We start from the raw sequence: 21,467 nt of genomic DNA, 5'->3' as shown, positions 1-21,467 counted from the left end.
TTTGCGACTTTCAGAGCTTTTTGTTTTAAATATCATGCTTGCTAAAATTTATCGTTAAAATCTAGAGACATATGCATTAAAACGTGAAAAGAGCGATATGGCAGCGCCAACGACATGCATTCAGTGTGGCCAGCTGCTGGGGAAATGGCAACGCTAGACTAAAATATCGATAAAAGTATCCGCAGAATTTGCAATTTTTTTTAGGAGAAAAGCAAAAATTGCATCTGGCAACACTCATCTCTGAGGCACTGAATATTTTCTGCAAATGTGAGTACATAACTTTACCCTTTTAAACAATTTGCAGACTATTTTGGAGTAACACAAGTACTTATTACATTTTAAAAACAGCCCCTAGCGACAGCTGATTATCGCGGGCGACTGTCCTACCCTTTAACCCTGTTCTAAGCCAACCCCCTTCGAGCACCTTACGTAACTGGTTAAATTCTCATTTAATTCCTTCGATTTTTCCCACAGCAGCGACATGGCCAATCCTCCAGCAACCTCCAGCAGCGCCGGACCCGTGCTCCGCGGCCTCCACAATGCCTCCATCAAGCGCAACCTGGCAATCTCCCTTGGCTTGACCGCCATCGTGACCGTCGCCTTCAAGCTGTTCGTCAACGACCCCAAGAAGGCCGCCTATGCCGACTTCTACTCGTAAATATTCTTGGCTAATGATCTAAAGATCTTTTATTAATGGTCTGCCTTGCAGGAAGTACGATGCCAACAAGTCCTTTGAGCGCATGAAGGCCGCCGGTCGTTTCCAGTCCTGTTAGGAACCCCAAGCACCATGTAGTCTAAGTCAAAAGATGTTGCTAGAGCAAGTGTTACGCTTCTGTATTGAAAACTAAATAGATTTCAGTCTACGTATGTGCACGAAGCTGTTTTAATGTTGGCTATAAAGGCTTCCAGTTGCAGGGGAGTCCTCGGTGCAGGTTTTAAGCAGGTCGAAGCTGGTGAGGATTCTGTTGTGTGTTTCTCTAAACGTTCAATTAAAAGGCTTCTGTAATAGATACTTAACACTGAAAAGAATATATCAATTTAAAATGAGCCTAAGATTACTTTTTGATGACAGAAATTTGTACCAAAGAAAATGTAAATGTTACAAGTCATTAATTTCAATATGAATCTATATTTCGATCATTTAATAATTTCCTTTTTAATTTCAAGGCCTTCCTGGTGTATTATATCTATCAAAAAATTTAAATTTATTATAAATTTCTTTATTTTTTACTCGATATTTACAAACTTATAGAAATAATGCACATAACAAACACAAAACTGAGCCACACAAATCATCAATTTTATATAGATGATTGCTTGGTGTCGGTAAACACATCTAAAACCTAATGGCAAAGTCCTTGTAGTCCAGTCGGCTGAGGTTGCCTTGGTTCCGGAGTTCGCAGCGCTCGATTTGGCAGCCGGGTGAGCCTTCGCTGGACAGCCAGGTGATCCTGCGGGAGGAATATATTAAAGTAATAGCTCTAAGTTCACTGCAGTACCCACATTTTGTCCACCTCCTCCTTGGGACCCTGCATTTTGCCGACAATGGTGCCCTGCTTGCTGTTCTTTACCCAGCCCGTGATGCCCGCCTTGGTGCAGCGATCCCGGGTGTCTTTCGTGAGATTCAGGCCTGGCGGATCATCAGAGAATAATATATGCTCATATTATATTATTTAGTCTAGCGAAAGTGGAATGGGGCGTGAAACCGAGTCAAGGCCAAGTGGGGGGACCCAAAGTAACCAGCTAGCTACTGTGGGTTATATTTTTAGCTTTTCTGCACTTGTTGCCTTGGGTTCTGACCCCAGGATCCTTGATCCTCAAACTGTTGGCACCTTGCACATGGCCATAGACCTCAAACTCCAGCGTAACCAGCAGCCGGATGTCAGGAATGCCCATTTCGATTACCAAATGTTAACTTTTGGTTATGTAAATTTTACTGAGACTTTGAGTCGTTTTTTAGTCTAGCTTTTTAACACTTTTATTTTGATTTAAGCTTATGCAGAGAAGGTTTAATTTGATGTGCACACACTGGAATCCTTATTTAATTTTAAACAATTTTTTCAAGCGGAAAATTTGTGGCGCTCGCGATTTTGATATTCAGCAAACCGTCGCAAAATTCAAACTAAAATGCCAAGTTCCTACAAATTGGCGCTCCGCTAGCATATCAATTGCTTTCTATTTTGCGTTTTCGATTTGTATTTGCGTATTTATTTTAGCCGTCCTATGCATTCTGTCTCTTGCTTTTAGTTGTTGCCACGGCTTCTCTTGTTTTTGTTGTTATTTGTTTAAAATAAAAATAAAGAAAGGAAGGAATGAGATACGAATCTTTTTGGGGGTTTTGAGTAGCCTTTTGGTAAATGCACTATATGGGGTTTATTGAGGAAAGTTGGGATCGAAAGGAAAAATCTAAACGATCTAAAAAATATTGAATATATCGTAAACATCTATATACAAAAATTTTAAATATTGCACTTAATGTTAACCCAGCTATTTCATATATAACTTATTTATTTTCTTCTTCAGTTATTTTGGTACGGTTTAAAAAACCGAATTTTAATTTAAAGAAAATTTATCACAGTAACAAAATATAGGATATCGAATCTCTTTTGGGTTTTACAATTAGAAAAGTATTTTGATAAGATCCCGGTTAGTTTCTAAAGGGTTTAAATATATATAAAATAAATATTATTATATTATACATATTCTAAATCTTTATAAATGAAATATACCCTCTTGAAGATCGCTTTCTCTACTATTATTTATTTCTTTCCCAAGTGCGCTGTCGTCTCATGCCAGACATGCCCTACAGGTGGCTTTTATCTTTGTACTATATATTCTGCTCAATATATTGCTCAATTTAGCCACAAATTTGGCATTTTCTTTGCCTTCTAGAAAATGTACTGACCCAGAACAATGCAGAGACTTTGTTTCTGCCCCCTTGATTTCGCTTTCGCTATATAAAAATCACCTTTTTGTGCGATGCCAGGAATGACAAGTTCACAGCAGGCGTATTCGTTGGGCCATGAGACTTTTATAAGGCGAGACGACACTAAGTATATTATTATCTGATTTGTATATTTTTCAATTCGATGAAAGGGAAATTTAAATTTTCAATGCAAAAAATGTCTACTATTCACGAGTGTTGTCCCTGACTAGGTATTTATCCTTTGCTATTCAGATAAGATAGATCAAAATAGGCAAAGCGGAAAACCAGAAGATAAATATATATATATAAAATAAATATAATCACTTCCCATTTATCTTAAAAAACCCCTAGTTAAAATAAGATTTTATAGTATTTACAATCTTTTATTTATATATATATTCTTGTGATATATGAAAATATCAATGTACAATGTTTATACTCGTATTGTTTATTAACTTAACTAGCTGTGAGTGTGTGGGGTGAGTGAGCCTTCGTCACCAGGTTAAAATTTTTGATACGTAAACCTGTTGCGGAAAATGCAAATATTATTCTTAAGGTCTAGGATCGTTCTGTACAGGTCTAGATATTATGGAACTACTACACCGGGAGACTACGGGGATAATAACTAAACATCGGACTCTTAAGTAAGCTCGGTAAGATTAGGCTTAGGCGATTATAACTAGGTTAACATCTAGACATAGAAACGATTTAAAGGGTGCCCCACAAGATCACTAAACGATCTGCACGGCGGAATGTGGCCTCTCGATGAGGCTGCTCTGCGCCTCCTTGTCCTTCTCCGCAAGCCGGCCCAGCGAGGCGTGCTCTGGCTTTAGATAATAGTGCGGCGGTGGCGGAGACTTCGAGGACTCCGCGGAATGGGCAGTCTTCTTCCGGCGTTCGCGGAGGAAGTGCAGGCGCACATAATTGATGGGTATATCGACGCTCTCGGCGCCTACACCCTCGCCATCGATGAATACTCCGCGCACCAGGATGGAGTTGGAGCACTTGATGGCAGCCAGCAGCAGGAAGGGAATAAGGTGTGTCAGCCAGAAGCTCAAGAGCTTGTTTTCTGTGAAAATGAAAACAGGAAAACATTAAAATTTTAGAAATTAAATCAAGAGAAATTGTGGCAAAAAAACCCCTTTTAATCCTCACCTGGATACAGATACACATCCAGCAGATTCCAGATGCCGCGCCAGGCATTCACCGCCCCAAAGAATGTCATCAGATAATAAATGTCGCAAATTATCAGCTTGAAGATGCCGCTAATCCGACGGCACACGTACCGCATCAACGGATGAATCAGGAAGGTGACAGCCACCGTGAGATAGCCAATCATCTGTAAATAATTTTCAGCTTAAGATACTTTTCCAGGAGATAATAAACCAGTACTTACCAGCGAACCCCAAGCGGACTTGGCCTTATCCCGGGGAAACAAGAGCAAGTCAAAGATGCCCCAGACACCGCGCCAGGCGATGACCACCAGGCTGCCAATGACAAAGACCGAGAAGAGAGTGTCCAACACATACAGGCCAGGTTGATGAAAACCCTGGAGAGGAATGGGAATTAATTGAATTTCAGGATTAAAATTAATTCAAGAAAATTGTAGACTGCAACTCACGGGTATCTTGAACATGGTGTCCACCTCGAAGTAATCGCTCTTGTGATCCATGGTCACGGTATAGGGGGCTGCGCCCAGGTTCCTCAGAGTCCTTGTGGCCACTAAGAAGATCAGGGCGATGGCCGTGACCACAGAGACTATGATGAGGGAATCCACGCTGGTCAGCCAGTCGCAGAGTAGCCAGGCACCGCGCCACATATTAACGCAGACAATTCCAAAAATGGCGGTATATATCCGCGACACCGTATAGTAGGTGAGGCGCCGCCTATCCGGATGGATGTGCTCTTTGAAAAAGTTCTGCGTTATGGTGAACACAAAGTGTCCCAGGCCGCCAATTAGGAAGCTGGCCATCGCAGACAGAGGCAGGCTGTTGGGAAAGAGATACACGCCCATCAGCTCCCAAGTGCCGCGCCAGTAGGCGATCACGCAGGGTGCCACCACCAGACAGGAGAGCATCATGTCCAGGATCTCGAGCAGGAGTTCATGGAGATCCCTTCGCGGAGTCTCCGCTTCCAGGCGCTTGTTGCAGGCAGGTGAGTGTGTGTGCTGGGGCAGGTGTGTGCTTGTGGGATGCGTTCCAGGATGTGCTGGATGTCCGGCAAGATGCAGGTGATGATGCTGCAGGAGCTGCTGATCCGTTGCCTGGCCATGGCAATGAGATTTCTGCCCCTGCCGGCTGCTCACTATGATTGGCGTGGGCCCCATTGGCGTGCCCTTGTCCGTGGCCAACATGTCTCTCTGTATGTCTGAGTTTGTGTTTGATCTAGGGTCGGGATCCGTCAATGGGTTCCCCTCTTAATTTCGCCTAATTACTGGCAATTGGCACTCCGGATATTTTTAGGCTGGGACGACCTGGGCGCTCCTGCTCACTGCTGCGGTCGGTGGCGGCTTTAGAACTGGCGGCGGCTGTGGTCAGGTAGCTGGGTGCATTCCGTAACCGGAGAGAGAGCACATACACGGGTCCTCTCCGGAACCGTCACCGCTGCATCGCCGCTGCGGTGATAATAATCTGGCGCTGATAATTAAACCGTCTATCTGGGGTCTTCTCCGCTCCTCCGCCTGGCCTCAGTTGCATAATCCGCATCCACTGTCACAAGTACAACCACATCCACGTCTGCGTCCACGCCATTTGCCGTCTGGAAGGGGATAAGTATAGGTATGGTATAAATAAATGCAAAGAACCATTAGGAGCTTAAGCTGCTAAGCCCGTCTCCTTATCACATTTTTGCACTGACTTCAATTCCGGTTATCAATCTTTGCTCTGCGACAAGTCAACAAAAAATGAATCCTAATAAATGTTTTATAGTTTATTTTTAAGTTTTTATTCTTTATAGTTTATAGTTTGTGGCAGCTGGCTGAAAAAGCGGCTTATCGCCATCTTAGTAACAGACTGACTGTTTCCAGTAAGATCTGGACCTTGGGAACTGTACTTGCGTTTTTAGTAGTAATATTAAGGCAGGCTTAGTATAAAGAATTAAGTGATAACTTGTCTGTCATCAGTCATCTGTTGCTGATTAATTTAATCTTTTGTTTTATACAACTAGGGTCTTCCTTTATAGTATTCAATATTAATTCAGGGTTTATAGGAAGTCCCAGATTAAAGAGTCTTCGAGTTAGTTACTTGATTATCAAGCGTTCAATAGACTTCAGTCAAAGTATTGATAAGTAAATAATAACAAGATTATAAATATTGTTAAATAAATATCTAAACCTTATCCCATTGAAGAATATTTTGTAAATTAAATGTAAAAATTCAACAGAAATGGGTTGAAAATCGTTATTACTGAAGAAGAAAATAATGAACCAGACATATCATGGATGGAAATCAATATAAAGATATAAAAAATGTAGTTTAAAAAGTAAAGATAAGTTAAGCGAAAATTGTCAGATATTATTTTGAATAATGTCAATGTTATTCAATATTTTAAATCGCGATATTTATAGTCATTATGTTTACTATTATTAAAAATTGGAAATGCTGAATGCAGGAAAGATAACGACTCGTGATTTTAAGACAAATGACCAAATCCCATAAAGAGCACAAGAACTCGTCAAGTGTCAACTGATTTGGCTTAAACTACAACATACCCAAGCCAGTTATAATATAATTTTTATACCAGTTATATTCTTTTAATACCATTCAATTAAGATATTAAAGCTTCAAAGATTTCACAACACAAGGTGCCGAAAATTCGGGGAACTTTCCTCGCATGTGACTCATTAAAGCATTCCCTTAAGCAAATATTTAAGCATTCATGGCAATCTCAACAATGGCAGGCCTGGGAATCCTTTATTGTCTTCAAATTGGATGCTATAAAAACACAAAGAACAAAGAATCTTAAACCAGATGTCCCACATTTTTATGGAGAGATCACCTGAGAAAGAGAGAGAGTCACACGGGACTCTTTTACTGATAGCTCAACGTCAACGTGACAATTGTGCGTTGAGTGGCCCGACACTCGACACTTAAGTCCCCTTCGGGCTTATCTCAAGTGACTTAATAGATCCAATTGAAGAGCCCACGAGAGGCACAAGTCCAGGAGCAGCTTTGATTAAACGTAACCAGTGAAAACAAAAAGCGAAAGTGATCCGCCGACAGTGGCAGTGCCCATCGAAAGTGCCGGAGTCTTGAACTTGCGGGCCACTTGAACTTGTCACTTAAGGGGCCAGGTCAGGGGCACACTCGTGTCCAAGTGGAACGAAGGGATTCCGGATACGGATTTGGATTTGAATTACAGGGAGGCCAGGGAATAAGGCAATGTCATAATAGTCAGTAGACAGTATGAGTGTTTCGTTTTTTTTAGCTTAAAAATAGCCTTTACTCTTAAGTGAATTGGTGGGGGTTTTAATTTAATTTAATTGTTGTCATTAATTGAAGAGACATTTAAGGAAATTGTAGGTATCTATGTTTGGGGTTTAAGGTTCTACGTAATTTTTATTCCATAAATTAATCTTGAATTAGGAAATATAGATAGTTAAACCAGATAATATAATATTGTAAAATAATAGTGTAAAGTATAAAATATATTTCCTAAAAATGGTATCATTCAGGGATTTATACGTTGAAATTCAATTAAAAAAAAATTGCTAAGCTTATATTTTAATTGAATTTCAAAGAACAAATCTCTAAATCTCTCTAAAAAAATCTCTTAAGTGTGAGGCTTTGCACTCTTTTTCTAAAATTTAAATGCTGGAATAATTAATTCAGCTGTTACTCATATTTATACATTTCTCGTAAGTCTCTCAATTATAAACTGGCGGTGTCTAATTAGTCGTCGCCCCCATAAAATTAGTGCAGGATGTTTGTGATTTTCGCGTTTTGCTTGCTTGCTTGTCTCTGCGATGGCCAACGCGGCGTATGCGCGATAATTAAACACACAGAACTTGCGCAAGGTCCAAGAGCGGGTACAGGGATGGGGACTCTTTTTTTTGCCGTTTCCCCTTAGATTGCTGTTTGGGTCAAGCGCATTCGCATTTAAAACCGAGTGCTGGATTTGCGGGCTAAATGGACAGCCCGCTGGGCGCAGCAAGACTTCCTCGTTTTGGGGGATTTCGTTGATGCAGCAATCTAAATTGAGATCAGAGGCGGAGAACAGAGAGGCGAACAGAGAGGGATCCCTACAGAATTCAAGTTCAAACTCCCCAAGTGGGCCAAGTGACTGCGTTCCAATGATGCTGGATGCAAAATGCAAATGCTGCATGCCCCATTTCGCTGCCACATTGTACTCCAATTATGTCGGCTAATTGACAAAGAACGGGTGACAATTCAAATGCCAAATTGGACCACTGTGCGACTCTCTCCCAGTTCTCAGAGCTCGGTTCTCAATTTTTTCGCAAGGTTCTCGACAAAGTTCCTCCCGCGAGAGTTACGACTTCTGGGCGGCCGCCGTCAGCTAATTAGATTTGCCAACGCATCTGTATCTGTCTCTGTATCTGTATCTCTGAGCAAAGATAGATAGCTGGCTGGATAAGGCCAAACATAAAAGTACCTTCCCCTCTGGCTCACTTTATGATCGTTTATGATCGGCTTGTGATTGCTAATTTGCCTTTGACTGATTTGAGAGCGTTTCTAGGCGCGATAATGGCTAGTGTATATCTCTTTACAGCTCGCCTATTGTTCAATATTTACTTGGTTGATTACCAGCCTTTAAGTGCTCGTTTTTTTGTTCGCTGTCATTGTCAAGTTGAATAATCGGTCGATCTAATTTATAAATACCTATAAATTTATAAATATATACGGGAAAACCTTTCGGCTGTATTGATCTTCTAGCACTTTATGATTGTAACACTTAGGATCTGAATGGGGAGTTCTTAGAAACTGCGGCAACTGGATAGTTAAAGTTAACAATGAGGAGGATTTAGCTTTGGAAATATTCAAATTAATTATAAATGGTTCTACATAAATCTGTTGTTAAATATTTGGTTTTAAGTTAACTTTTATTAATAAGATAACAAGCTTTACACGAAAACCTTAAATGTAAATTTGGCGACAGAGCCTTGAAAATACTTTTCTATATTTAAGAGAAATCACAATAAACTTAGCAACGAACCATAAAATCAAGGAACCATAAATACAAATTTTAACGGTTAATTTTTCTATTTTTCTCAAATTATAGCGTTTTTTTCTGATTGGCTTCGCTTAGTTCTTAGTTCATTCTTAATATAAGGGCGAATTCTACTTGTTTTGCTGGTCAATTTTGTATAAAAATCATGGAGATTGTGTTGCAAAAAATCTCACATGTGCGCACATATAATTCCCAACTGGTTCTATCATTCCCGGAATGAAGTCATAGGTATAGACAGTGGCGAGTGTGTGTAAATGTTTGTGCTATTATGTGCTATAAGAGGTATTAAATGATTCTAAATATATGTTATTACAGAGTTACTTATCCTAAACGAAACTCAATTTCTTCTAAAGTCAAAAAAATAAATATCCTTGTATAAATTACCTTTAAATTAAAAAAATCTAGAAAATCTTTCTAAATATAATAAGCTAAAGCTAATATAGCTTATATTAGCTTAAAAGGAAAACTAAATTTTTTCATTTGGCCAAGAAAAACTTAAGTGAAATCATGTTGCTCCCAAGTGCCAAATAAGAATGAAGCCATAGTCGTTTAAATTAAAATTTTTAATATTTAAAAACATTAAAAGCAGCTCTTGGTGTTTATTTATCAGCCGGAGAAGCTGAACTTTAGACTTTAATAAAACAAAATAATCTATAAATATCCACATAGCTCTAAATATAGAAACACAAGCACACGTCCCTATTTAACTACAACCTATTCATAAACGAAAATCTGTCACATTTCCCATAATAACTAAAATATATTTTTACTGCCAGTAAAATCAAATTAAACACTCTTATATTTTCCCAACAATCGCGCCACATTTCCCAATTGCTTCGATTAGATAGAGTCGCCGAATCGAATAATCGCCTTATCAGTTATCGATTTACAAAAATATATTACAAAATTGTATTTTGAGTGAGCGGAAAATGCGTGCAGGCCAGAGAGATAAACACAACAAACACACACACATAACACTCGCACACACCAAGCTGGCACACACAGGCGACACGACAGCGATGGACTGTAATAAATTTATGCAAAAACAAAAACATGGGATTACCGTTTAAAATTAGCAGAGCTTGCTGCCGCCGTTGTTGTTGTTATTTTCTTGTATTTTATTTATTATTATTATTTATGTTTTTTTTTGTTTCTCCTGCTGGGTGCGTGAGTCGCGAGCTAAAAAGCTCGGTTTTATTTTTTTTACTTCTACAACAAACACGCAAACACACACCGGAAATGATTGGGTTTTATCGAATTGCTTCGATTACAAATGGCTTTTAATTTTCGATATTCGATTTCTGGTTCGTTCGATTGGCTTCGATTGCGAGACCGTTAGACGTAGACGTCGGCCGTAGATGTTTGATGCCCGAATGCGCGTAGCCGACTTCTGGCGCTACTATATATATGCCTATACTCGTAGGAATTGGCTAAGCTCGGTCACACAAACACACACTCACACCTTCTTGGAGGGGCGCACAATCTAGTTTATTTGCACGGTTGTTTGAACTCGGCGGTCCGACGAACTGACTGAACTGTGTTTTGTGTTTGCCCGCCGTTATATTTCGTTCTGATCACGATCACCTCGTCGTCAGTCGCCGGTGGCTGCAGAATCTGAACTGGAAGCCCGGGGAACCGAACTAAATCTGCCTCGGATTTGGGTCTACGGATCGGACAGATGAGCGAGAACTGAGCCCCCGAAAAAAGCCCCATAGCTTTGGTTTATCACATCCCTTGGAGGGTCCCCCGAGCCGTCGAGTCTAAGTCCGAGCTTGAGCTTGGCATAAAATACCGCCTAGCATCGATAGCGATATCTTTTCTATAGATTTTCAAAATTTTCCCATGAAAATGTCTTTGTTTCTTTGGTATTTTCCAACAGTTGTGAAACTGAAAACTATTTTCTATTTATAATTGTGCTGGAAAATATTTTAAAATTGTCAGACCTAGTAAGAGCTTTCCCTCAGCGATATTTCGATATATTGTATGTAAGCTTTTCTTTATTTTAGAAGGTGACAGCTCTTTTTCCTCTGTTTAAAACCACCGTATGTAAATCTTTTTAATTCATCAACATTTCTAAAATAATTTAAATGCATAACATTCCTTAAAAAAATTATATAAAATCCACAAACATTTTTATTCCGTTTTAAAAAAAAGTTTGACTTTATAATAAGCCATTGATTGAGGTTGTTTTCTATCAGGTGTTCCCTGATTTGTTATAAATTAATTTGAAAGTGATACATTTGCGTCAACAATATTATAAATGCAATATTACAAATTATACAATAAAACGTCACAAAATCAATAGAATTAAATTAATAAATAATTTATTCAGTGTGAGAAATAGTTCAGAGTGTCTGGAAAATGCTTTAAAAATCCAATTTGCGCATCAATATTGGGGAAATCTCATGAAAAAATCATCATTCGACTTTATTTTCCAATCAGTTTATAATTGCTTTCGGGCCTCTCGTAACCAATTCGAATGCGAACTTAAAATTGAAATAATTTCGTACTTAATAAAGTCATAAAAAAACGTTGCAAGTGCAAATCTATAAATATTCAATTACGCCTGGGAACTGGAAAGCTTACTCTAAATCATGGAGAGTTCATACTTTCCCTTCCCGCATCGAACTCTTAATTTATGCGCGAATAATTTTAGATAAGAAAAATTAAATATTAAGATTTCCTTGTTAAGAAATAAATTCAATAAGCAACGTTTTGACAGTTGGAAGATTTATCATGCGATTGAAATGAGTTTCCCACTCGGTAAATAAAATACAAATAATCCTCAATCTGTGAGCGTGATTAGATTTCCACGGATGTTTATGGGTCTATCGTGATTTTCTTTGTGTGATTATCACAGATCAGGCGTCACAGATATATATTTTCTTAATGCTAATGGCTATTTATGGTTAGACCTTGAAAATGCCTTTGATAGAGCAATTGTTTTGCCAAAAAATAAGTTGAAGTGCCTGCTGTCTGGGCTCAAATGGTTATCAAATGATTTTATCAGTGGGAAAATTGGCCATAAGTTTGTCACAAGTTTGAGGCAATTAATAATTCCATTCATAAAATAATATTCAAATTATTTACAAATAATTATTAGTAAACATCTGTATATATGAATAATGTATTCATTTTATTAGCCTTATGGAAATTTTTATATAAACTTTATGGTTATTCTTTGAATATCAAGCACTCAATTATTATTTACATTTATGGCACCATCAATTATCAATTTTATTGGGCAAAAAAAAAAAACAGAATCCTAAGATATGTTTACACAAAAGTAGCTCTATAAAAAAGTAGCTCTATACAAGAACTTGATTATAAAATAAACAAAACTACATCACAGTTCACACATGTCTTGGAAAATAACCACTATTAAATATAATCTTTTAATTCCGACAAGAAATTGCCCAATTGCAGGTATATCTTACCTATGTCCAGATAGCCACTATCAAATTGGTAATATAATTGAGAAACTTTGAGAGCCTACTGATACGTTTTTAAAGCCGGTCGCTATATTACTAACCTACCACAAAAATCAACTAGATCCAACTAGAGACATAGTTCGCAGAAATTCGATTTGCTTTTTATTTTGTATATTTATATTTTTCATCCGAGATATTCCAATGTCAACGGAGCCAGGTCAGAGCTATGCAAATGACCTGGGTCTAATATCACCGAAAAATCACCGAGTCACTGGATTATTTATTAATTTTATTAATTAGTCCAAGCAATATTTACATACGTCTCTCTTGAATACGTCTCCGTTTCGAACTCGTGTTGATCACAAACTGAACTGATTCGTTGCCAAATATTTGGACCTTTCGTCAGGCGTCCAACTCGGCGGCACAGCAGCGTTATCGCCGCCAAAACTGATAAGGCCCGATCCGAAAGGAAGGTATTATTATGGGTCCATTCCACTCCCGCGAGCTGTTTGACTAGCCTCTATTTCACTTGGGCAGTTTGACGATTAGAAATTAATGTAAATATCGCTTGGAAGCCGTCTTTTCTTGCGTAGTTTTCCGCCATAATCGCAGAATCGATCCGATTCCCGTTCTCAGCCATAATGTCAAATGGCAGAATAGGCTGCTATCGGGGAGGGCATTGCGAAAACACAGACATAGAGGCCAATCAGGCGGCGTTGCCGGGTCGTAAAGATCGAACAATGACTGGCCCATCGGCTCTACGATGCTACGATTCTTTGATTGTTTCGATTCTACGATGGGGTTTCGCCTTTTCAAGCGTTTTAAAACGCGCGAAAGTCGCGTGCAAGTCGCTAGCGTTTTTTGCGCGTCTTTTGTCGCCTTACATTTTTGTTTAATAATTCAATTCTTTTCTTATAATTAGGACCTACATATATTAATAGTTTATAATAATAAACATTTTTATTATGTTTATATATATATTTATATTTTTTGTATATTTATATAAATATAAAATATTTTTGATTCCCCAAAAAGCTTGAAATGCTATCAAATATAACTTTTTTATTTACAATTTTTACCTATAATAGGGATTGTTATTATTAGTTTAACATCTTAGAAGTTCTATCGTTTTTTTTGCTTTACATTTGTTTTCTGAATTATAGTTTAGTTATATTTTCCTAAATTAAAACGTTGATCGACATTTGAAAAATTCGCAACAAATTTATAATCTTTTCTTTTTGGATTAGATATGCCCTTTACATTTTATAAGTAAACACAGCGAATGTTTGTACAATATTGTAATATATATTACAGACAAAAGAACGCTATAAAATAAATTGTAATCAAACAGAATGAAATCCTATAAGTAAGCTACAAAATATTTAATGAAGAGGCAATAAGTATGCTGTATAAATAAATAAGAAGGCCACAAAATGTGAGTTCTGTGTAAAAAAACCAACTGCAAAGTATTTATCAATAAATATTATGGTTAAATACTCGTTTAAAATCATTTTTATAAATTCTAAATTATTTAAAAACAATTTTAAACTTAGAGATTGATATTGTTTGTTTTATCTTCAACTAATAAAATACAACGAACCTTTTTTTATATAAAATCTTAATTTATTGTGTCGATTTCTAAAAACTACAAGTAATATTGTTTACTAATTCTCAGCTCTGGCGGTCTTGTGTTTCTTGTCCAGACTTTCCTTGAACATCTCCACCAACTTAAACTTCTGGATCTTGCCGGAGGTGGTCTTGGGGAATGCTTCGACCGTAAACACATATCTAGGAATCTTGAAGTGGGCCAGCTTGCCCTTGCTATAAGCCTTCAGGGTCTCTGCGGTAAAGGAAGAGGGATCAACGCCCTCGTGGAGGCGAACAAAGGCGCAAACCTCCTCGCCCAGTCGCTCGTCCGGAACACCGATCACCTGGAAACATAAGGTAATTAATTTATTTTTCAATTTATTTAACCTCTTCAAAATACCCACATGAGCTTCGATAATCTGCGGATGAGCATTGAGGAAATCTTCAATCTCTTTGGGGAATATATTCTCGCCACCACGGATTATCATCTCCTTGAGGCGGCCCACGATCCTTCCATATCCGTTTTCCTCCAGTATGAACTGGTCGCCGGTGCGTAGCCATCGATCTTTGCCAATCGTTTCCCGTGTCTTATCATCGTCACCGTGGTAGCCCAGCATGGTGGTATAACCGCGAACGCACAGCTCCCCGGGCTGGCCAAAGGGCACACACCTGCCCTCGGCATCCACCACCTTGGCTTCAATGTGATCCTGCAGGTGACCCACTGAGTTTAGCACAATATCGTCACTATCGCCGGGCAGGGATTGGAAAATGACGGCCGTGGTCTCTGTCAAACCATAGACACTGTGGACGGTCTCTACGTTGAGGACTTGTCGCACATCCTTGATGAGCTGCGGCGACACAATGGCTCCGCCAGTTATGGCCTTCTTGATCTTGCCGAGGGGAACCTGCAGCTTTCGTTGAGTGTTGACCAGATCCACGTACATCGTGGGCGTGCCATGGATCACAGAACACTTTTCCTTGACGATCGCTTGCAGGGAATCCTTGGGGCTGAAGCCAGCGGCCGGAAGTACCAAGGTGGCACCTTTGGTTAAGCCTGCCATTATTGTAATGACAACGCCAAAGGCATGGAACAAGGGTACTTGTACACAAATTCTCTCTCCCTCCAGCTCATTTCTATTGCCCACATGAATGCCATTGTTCACAAAGTTGTTATGGGAGAGGCACGCCGCCTTGGGATTGCCAGTGGTGCCCGAGGTGAACTGAATATTGCAGCGGGACTCTGGCAGGATATCCTGCTGGATCTTGGCCACCTCCTCGCGCTCCGACTTATTGGCCAGATCCAGAAGATCGTCGAAGCGGAGGGCACCCTTCAGGCCATCGTTGCTGTCAATGATCACGGACTGCAGATGGGGGAACTTCTCGCTGCGGATCCTGCCGCCATTCGCATCTGCCAGCTCTGGACAGATGCTCCTCAAGATCTCGTAATAGTTTTGCGTCTTGAATGTCTCCGGTGCAATGATGGCCTTCACATTGACCTTGTTCAGACAGTAGGCCACCTCGGGTCCCTGGAAAGCGGGATTGATGCCCACCGAGATGAGTCCTGCCCGGGCGGCTCCCATCATTCCTAAATACCAGTGCATGTAGTTGGGTGCCCACAGACCCACGGCATCGCCTCGCTGTAAGCCCAGTTTGCGGAAACCCGCTGCCAGGGCATCCGCCTCCTGGATCAGACTCCGGAAGGTGTAGCGCTTGCCCTCGTGACAGGAAACTATGGCCTCCGTGTCTCCGAATTCCGCTGCCGAGAGCTCCAACTGGTTGCCAATGGTGCGATGAACCAGGGATTCCTTGCCCACATGGTGTCTGTGACTGATGAGGATGGGCATCGACGTGGAGATGCTGAAAGGAAGTAAGCAATAAAAGGGATTAAATGAAGATATTCCTTATAATATAGTTTACCGATTTATATTGACTTTATTTAAAGCTTTTTTAAAAAATCTTTATTGGTTAAAGTGTATAATGATGGCCATTCTGATGTGGATTCAGCTCAAGCTGGGTTTTGAATATTCAAAGCTTTGCCAATAATTAGTCTTCAACCAGCTTAATGTGATTAGTCTAAGACGAGGTTTGATATAGTAAAGACGTGTTTTGAAAGTCTATACGTGTGTGATATTAAACAAACCTTTGTAAATGTTAATTAAAACAGTAATATAAAATATTAAAATTAATTAAATACTGAAATAAAGAAGAAGTAAAGTAAAGAAGCAGTTGCTTAAGCTTTTTAAAATATTCAGAAAGTAAATTCTGGTTAAACTCGTAAGCACTTCTTCGTACAAACTTTAGAAATAATATTTAAACAATTAAAAGTGCCAAATAATTAAAAACTAAATATATTTATGAGTGTTTGATAGTTCTATATACCCTTAAAAAATCAATTTGAGATCTTGATCCAGTGGCTTAGTCAGTACTTAGCGGCAGGTTATTATGCTTATAATTTTGTTTTTACCTTATATTTATCTCCTGACTCCTGACTTAATTGATTTTTTATACATGAATCAATATAACCTTGAGCCTAATCAGAAAAAGATATTGAAATGACCAAAAACAAGTCCCCAAAAGCACACACAAAAAAACTTTTAATCATTTAAGAGTCAAAAGGTTGATTAATGATAATAACAGGTTTTAATTATGATTGACTTAGGGGTTTCTCTCTGTGCAATTAAGGAACTTGAAAATATTTATTTATTTTACATATAAAATAACTACAAAATAAATGTAAACAAAATGAAAATTTATATTTCATATATATCTGTTAAACATTAATTCTAGTAAACCCAAAAACTACAAAACTATTTTTCTACAAACTCTATTACGTGTCAAAGAAACCGTTAATGTATTTATTAAGGTTTATTCTCCTGCTAGTTGGGTTTGTATTTTCGCTAAGTGTGAAAGCTTTTGTTAAAGGCAAAAAGCTTTTAAAAATAATAATAAAATAGTCTGCCTATATATAAACGCGTATGTTATCACTTGATTTATTATTTGCCGGCAGACAGATTGTGCTTACGATTTGTAAGCGTGCCTTTGATACCTGTGAAATGGGTGGAGCGTGCCGCAGAATGTTTTTGAAAATATATTTTTATATACATATAATTATCAGCGAGTAATTACCGGTTATTACACCTTACAGCTTGTTTTAATTAAATCAAGTTTAATATATATTTTATATTTTTGTAAAATCTGTTAAAAAGTAAACATGAATTATTATTATCTGTTGACTTGGCACTTGACTTTGCTGGCAGCCATAAATTATCAAGCGAGTGGAAAATTCTCAAAGCATTTTAACGTATCTCTTGAAAGTCACCAAAATTAATAGACGATAATTAAATATTTGATCAAAAATAGACACTAGAATCAGAGGAGCCACGCCCCCTTAAGCTGGGCTTTCAACTTGAAGTAAACTTAATTGTTTATTTAATTTAAATTATGTTGAGACCTTTGTGGCAACTGTACCCCTCCTCCATCTGGAATCTAAAATGTTACGCAATTCTCCACCCAGAATTCTGAGGGGGATAAGGGGGGATTTATAGCTAAAAGAAAATTAAATGCTGCGCAATTAGCTGGTGGAATATTTTACCTTTATTAAGATAATAGATAAAACCACAAATGACCTTGTGGTAGAGATAAATATCCTTGAGGGTCCTTGCTTACCTGCGCATGGATTTGAGGCCAAGGTGCTGCCTCAGCACATGCCTGGAGAGGATCTGCAGCTTCCTGTTCATCTTTACTGAATATATATCACAGACTTTCACTTGATCTTATATTTTAAATCTTGTATATTAATAATTGCTCATAATATGTCCCGTATGCACTTCCACAGGTTCTTAATTATTTATTGTTAATGTGTTTTTTTCTGAGGAACGTCCGCAGCCCGGCGAGTTCTGATATCAACTGAACGGGGAGGTTTTTTCAATAGTCGTCCGCTGTCGTCTCTCTGCCTTTGCTGCTGCCTTTGTGTGTGGTTTTGTGTATTTTTTTTAATAGTCAGACACGATCTTTGCCAGAGTTTGTTTTGCTTTGTGTTTCAACAGTTTTATTTTGTTTGCCTTTTTATTTTTTTTTTCTTTCTTTTGCCTCGGTCACTGTCTCTGCCTTTGCCAGCACGTGTGGCTTTTTTAGTTGTTGGTTTTGCATTTGTTTTGTGTTTATATTTTATTTGTTGCGCTATTAAGTTTGCTCGTCTGGTTAAGATTCGAAGCGAGCAGAGGCGTAGATAAGGGGGATTGTGCAGGTATTTATTTAAATTATATATTTAAACTAAATTATATATTTAAACCAGCTTTGGTTATACATTTTATAACTTAATATAGAAAATATATCATATAAATATATAATAAAAATATAATTATAATTTGTATTATTTTTTTTTTCTCTGTAATACATTACCATATATATTTCTATGGAACTATGTTTTACACATTCCAAAATTTCAATTTCTTAATATTTATAATTTTTTTTCTATTTTATTATAAATAATATATTTTCCTTCTTAATCCCCTTTCTAAAATACTTCTGCCTACGCCTCTGTTAATGTTTGAAGCTTTTTTTCAGTGTGGCGTGATTCGCAGTTGTACAATCTCTCAGGAAAGTGTGTTCTCCCACAATTATACTATTTCGCCAGCTATGGGAGAACGATTTAATGAAAATGTGTTAATAATAATATAATATAATATTGATAGAGATTTCTTAAAGCTTTTGACAGCTGTGTAATATGATAGTGTGGAAATCATTGATAAGGTTCTAGTACTGACTGATAGTCAGTTTCAATGGAATTGCTTCTGGTAAACCCATTCAAGTGGTTATTGATTGTTTTGTTTATAGGCAGTAGAAGAGGGCCATCGAAATGTTTTTAAATAACGAAAAACAATGCACAAAATATTGTTTATTGCTAAGCTGCATACTTAAAAAATACTATTGTATTTTTGGAACTAATTAATCTGATAAAGTTTATGTTTTTACAGAGGGGTCTCATGATTGCCATGTTTGCGTGTGCTTTGGGTATTGAAAAGTTTACTTTTTTAATCTTTTTATTTTATAACTTAACTGATAAGAGAGCAATCCCCAATCGATAAGAAAAGTTACTGAATCATTGACTCCCCGGCATCCCTGATAAGTTGGCAGACATAATTCGCTTGGCTTGGAAGTTTACTTGATGTTATCACAATACTTAGAAGGGGTCTTATCAAACCACCATGAAAAGGAGCGTCTACATTTGCGGAATAGCAGACTTCATAGATCTTTATAAGAATTTTATTCGATTTTTTAAATTGTACGCATGTAACCCTTATAATGCAATATGAATAAAATCTAAACTTTAGATTCTAAAGGAATAATTAAATATTATTATTTATTTATATTAATGTTAAATGTTTCTCAATAATTCAGATAAATGTTTATATAAAATAATAATAATATAATAAATATTTACTGAACGAAGACTGTCACTAAAGATTAAAGCTTATTTTACAGGTCAGATTTTTAGCAATAGTGTAGCTTCAACCAGCATAAAATTCCCTATTTAATTTGAGAGCATTGTTTATATTATTAAATTCTTTAAAATTAAAAACTGAAAGCTGACCGGCAACCAATGGTTAACCTTGGGGAGAAGTTTTAAAAAATCACTTAAGATAAATTAAGCATATCTTTGTCGAGACCCTGTGGAAACTCAATTAGGTTTTCCCATTTGGGTAATTCTAACGAATAAAATGAGTCCCATAAGACACGCTAGCAATAAGCAAAGAAAGGGTTGCCAAAACCCGTAAGAATTCCGGCAGTAATATGTACAATTTAATTCGAGCTTGATATATTTTTCTTTTTCCCGATTACTCCAAATTATTTACATTAAATCGCGTACATTTTTCATTAAAATATTACAAGAAATACGTACAAATACTAAACTGAGAAAACCAAATATTAAGTTTATAATTATGATAATTTACCTGTGGGATTCCCACGACTAATCCATTCCCATCTGTACTTTTGGATTTCCCACAGCCACTCAACGACGATAAGAGGGAAACCCCAACGAAGCCTGAGATTTTGGCGCGAAAACTCCGCTTGGGATTGGGGATTCAACAATTGTAAACAAACGCTTGCGCGGATTGCTCCTTTGGCTCTTTTTCGCGGTAGCGTCTTCGTCCTTCGACGTTTTGGGAGCTTCGTCGTGTTGCCACGCTACCAACAACCGAGTGGCAGGCCGAGTTTTCCTTGGGAAAACGGAAAAACTCTGAAGCTCTGAAACAACTACTGAAAACTGGCTGGCAGGCAAATCAGAAACTCGCAGACGCTCGTGGCAAACGGTTGTGCTTTATACTTGTTGTGGCTACCAAAAAAATTCAGAAGGAGACTCTTTTGGCCAAAAAAAAAAAAATATATATACATATATAAGTATAAACAGGGAAGAAAAAGGGGGCACTGCCGTTAACGCACACGCAACCGAAGCCATAAAAGGGGCTAAACATATAAATTTGTGTAGTAAAAGTGAAGAAAGCGAAAGAATCAAAGTGGAATAATAGCAAGCGGATGTGTTGGAGCAATTTTCTGTGTGTGTTCGAGTGTGTTTCGTTGTGTGTATGTGTGTCTCTCTCTGTTGCTGTTGCCGTTTGTGTTGCCAATGAAAATGCAAATTGTTGGTAACAAATATTGGTAAAATGCGGAGGCCGTAGGAATTTGTGCAATGCGAGTGCGAAGCAGCGGAGGAGGAGCCGCCAAGTATGCAATCCCAATCCCAAGCCGTATCCCCGAACCGAATCAATAATAATACAATAATAACCGACCGATATTACAAGGATAATGGCAGCATAAACCAGTTAACAGCCGAAAGTGTCTTTGTTTAGTTTCCCAACCCCCCGAAACCCAGCATAAAAGCCCTCCCCCCATGATCTCCGCTTGATTTCGGAGCAGAGATTCGACCACCCAAGGATGTCGCAGCCCCGCGCTGGCCGTGGCGGTCGAGGCGGCGGCGCTGGTGGCGCCGGCGTTGGCCGCAAGACCCCCTCCTCGCTGACCGGTCCGCCGGATGACTCGGCCACGCCCAGCGAACGTGCAACGCCCGCCAGCAAAGCCGATTCCGATCCCAAGGACGACAGCTCCAGCAATGGCGACAAGAAGGACATGGACTCTTTTCCCGCCCCCAAGCCGCCCAGTGCCGGTGCCTCCATACGGGACACGGCCAACAAGGTGCTCGGCCTGGCCATGAAGAGCGAGTGGACACCCATCGAGGCGGAGCTAAAGAAGCTGGAGAAGTATGTGGCCAATGTGGGCGAGGATGGCAACCACATACCGCTGGCCGGAGTCCATGACATGGTGAGTGCTGTACTGTA

General features: G+C 38.6%; 5 protein-coding genes across 13 annotated transcripts in view; 2 read left to right on the top strand and 3 right to left on the bottom strand.

Moving 5' to 3' along the window:
- Positions 1–124: 124 nt before the first annotated feature.
- cype (cytochrome c oxidase subunit cyclope) lies at positions 125–873 on the top strand. Of its 3 annotated transcripts, none has more exons than XM_017176517.3 (3): positions 125–267; positions 475–654; positions 710–873. In XM_017176517.3, the coding sequence occupies exons 2-3, from the start codon at positions 482–484 to the stop codon at positions 771–773; spliced, it is 237 nt and encodes a 78-aa protein (XP_017032006.1). In that variant the 5' UTR covers positions 125–267; positions 475–481; the 3' UTR covers positions 774–873. The 3 variants fall into 3 exon arrangements, with proteins under 3 accessions (XP_017032006.1, XP_017032008.1, XP_017032007.1); XM_017176519.3 differs by having other exon boundaries at positions 175–267; positions 478–654; XM_017176518.3 differs by having other exon boundaries at positions 254–324.
- Positions 874–1,198: 325 nt separating this feature from the next.
- LOC108081364 (acylphosphatase-2) lies at positions 1,199–2,143 on the bottom strand. Its single transcript, XM_017176516.3, has 3 exons — positions 1,833–2,143; positions 1,504–1,630; positions 1,199–1,451 (listed from the first exon to the last, which is right to left on the bottom strand). Exons 1-3 carry the CDS (start codon positions 1,894–1,896, stop codon positions 1,337–1,339), a joined length of 306 nt encoding a protein of 101 aa, XP_017032005.1. The 5' UTR covers positions 1,897–2,143; the 3' UTR covers positions 1,199–1,336.
- A 1,180-nt stretch (positions 2,144–3,323) lies between these two features.
- On the bottom strand, positions 3,324–13,172 carry fusl (transmembrane protein fuseless). 3 transcript variants are annotated; one of them, XM_017176601.3, is made up of 5 exons: positions 12,864–13,172; positions 4,548–5,683; positions 4,323–4,475; positions 4,082–4,265; positions 3,324–3,995 (listed from the first exon to the last, which is right to left on the bottom strand). In XM_017176601.3, the coding sequence occupies exons 2-5, from the start codon at positions 5,277–5,279 to the stop codon at positions 3,658–3,660; spliced, it is 1,407 nt and encodes a 468-aa protein (XP_017032090.1). In that variant the 5' UTR covers positions 5,280–5,683; positions 12,864–13,172; the 3' UTR covers positions 3,324–3,657. The 3 variants fall into 3 exon arrangements, with proteins under 3 accessions (XP_017032090.1, XP_070139592.1, XP_017032089.1); XM_070283491.1 differs by lacking the exon at positions 12,864–13,172 and adding an exon at positions 12,550–12,625; XM_017176600.3 differs by lacking the exon at positions 12,864–13,172 and adding an exon at positions 10,176–10,495.
- A 1,035-nt stretch (positions 13,173–14,207) lies between these two features.
- On the bottom strand, positions 14,208–18,043 carry Acsf2 (Acyl-CoA synthetase family member 2). Of its 2 annotated transcripts, XM_017176599.3 has the most exons (3): positions 17,797–18,042; positions 14,535–15,987; positions 14,208–14,474 (listed from the first exon to the last, which is right to left on the bottom strand). In XM_017176599.3, the coding sequence occupies exons 1-3, from the start codon at positions 17,865–17,867 to the stop codon at positions 14,208–14,210; spliced, it is 1,791 nt and encodes a 596-aa protein (XP_017032088.1). In that variant the 5' UTR covers positions 17,868–18,042. The 2 variants fall into 2 exon arrangements, with proteins under 2 accessions (XP_017032088.1, XP_070139591.1); XM_070283490.1 differs by having other exon boundaries at positions 14,208–15,987; positions 17,797–18,043.
- nompC (no mechanoreceptor potential C) overlaps positions 15,868–21,467 on the top strand; it is a 29,478-nt gene continuing 23,878 nt past the window's right edge. For all 4 annotated transcript variants that reach the window (XM_070283487.1, XM_017176500.3, XM_070283488.1 and 1 more), the window contains exons 1-2: positions 15,868–15,997; positions 20,140–21,450. In XM_070283487.1, the coding sequence (XP_070139588.1) occupies positions 21,067–21,450 (384 nt within the window). In that variant the 5' untranslated portion in view covers positions 15,868–15,997; positions 20,140–21,066. The remainder of the gene's footprint in view (positions 15,998–20,139; positions 21,451–21,467) is intronic.

The sequence above is a fragment of the Drosophila kikkawai genome, chromosome 2L (genome assembly GCF_030179895.1).
Source record: "Drosophila kikkawai strain 14028-0561.14 chromosome 2L, DkikHiC1v2, whole genome shotgun sequence".
NCBI classification, from domain to species: Eukaryota; Metazoa; Arthropoda; class Insecta; order Diptera; family Drosophilidae; genus Drosophila; species Drosophila kikkawai.
Note: the sequence above shows the minus strand (reverse complement) of the source record. Positions and strands in the feature narration are given on the sequence as shown.

Coding starts and splice junctions, on each gene's coding strand:
- fusl (XM_017176601.3), bottom strand. CDS start 5,279: ATGTTGGCCACGGACAAGGGCACGCCAATGGGGCCCACGCCAATCATA. Junction 4,476..4,547: donor ACACCATGTTCAAGATACCC/GTGAGTTGCAGT, acceptor ATTCCTCTCCAG/GGTTTTCATCAACCTGGCCT. Junction 4,266..4,322: donor AGTCCGCTTGGGGTTCGCTG/GTAAGTACTGGT, acceptor AATTATTTACAG/ATGATTGGCTATCTCACGGT.
- LOC108081364 (XM_017176516.3), bottom strand. CDS start 1,896: ATGGGCATTCCTGACATCCGGCTGCTGGTTACGCTGGAGTTTGAGGTC. Junction 1,631..1,832: donor GGTCTATGGCCATGTGCAAG/GTGCCAACAGTT, acceptor ATGATCCGCCAG/GCCTGAATCTCACGAAAGAC. Junction 1,452..1,503: donor AAGGAGGAGGTGGACAAAAT/GTGGGTACTGCA, acceptor TTCCTCCCGCAG/GATCACCTGGCTGTCCAGCG.
- cype (XM_017176517.3), top strand. CDS start 482: ATGGCCAATCCTCCAGCAACCTCCAGCAGCGCCGGACCCGTGCTCCGC. Junction 655..709: donor GCCTATGCCGACTTCTACTC/GTAAATATTCTT, acceptor TCTGCCTTGCAG/GAAGTACGATGCCAACAAGT.
- Acsf2 (XM_070283490.1), bottom strand. CDS start 17,867: ATGAACAGGAAGCTGCAGATCCTCTCCAGGCATGTGCTGAGGCAGCAC. Junction 15,988..17,796: donor GGCCTCAAATCCATGCGCAG/GTAAGCAAGGAC, acceptor ACTTCCTTTCAG/CATCTCCACGTCGATGCCCA.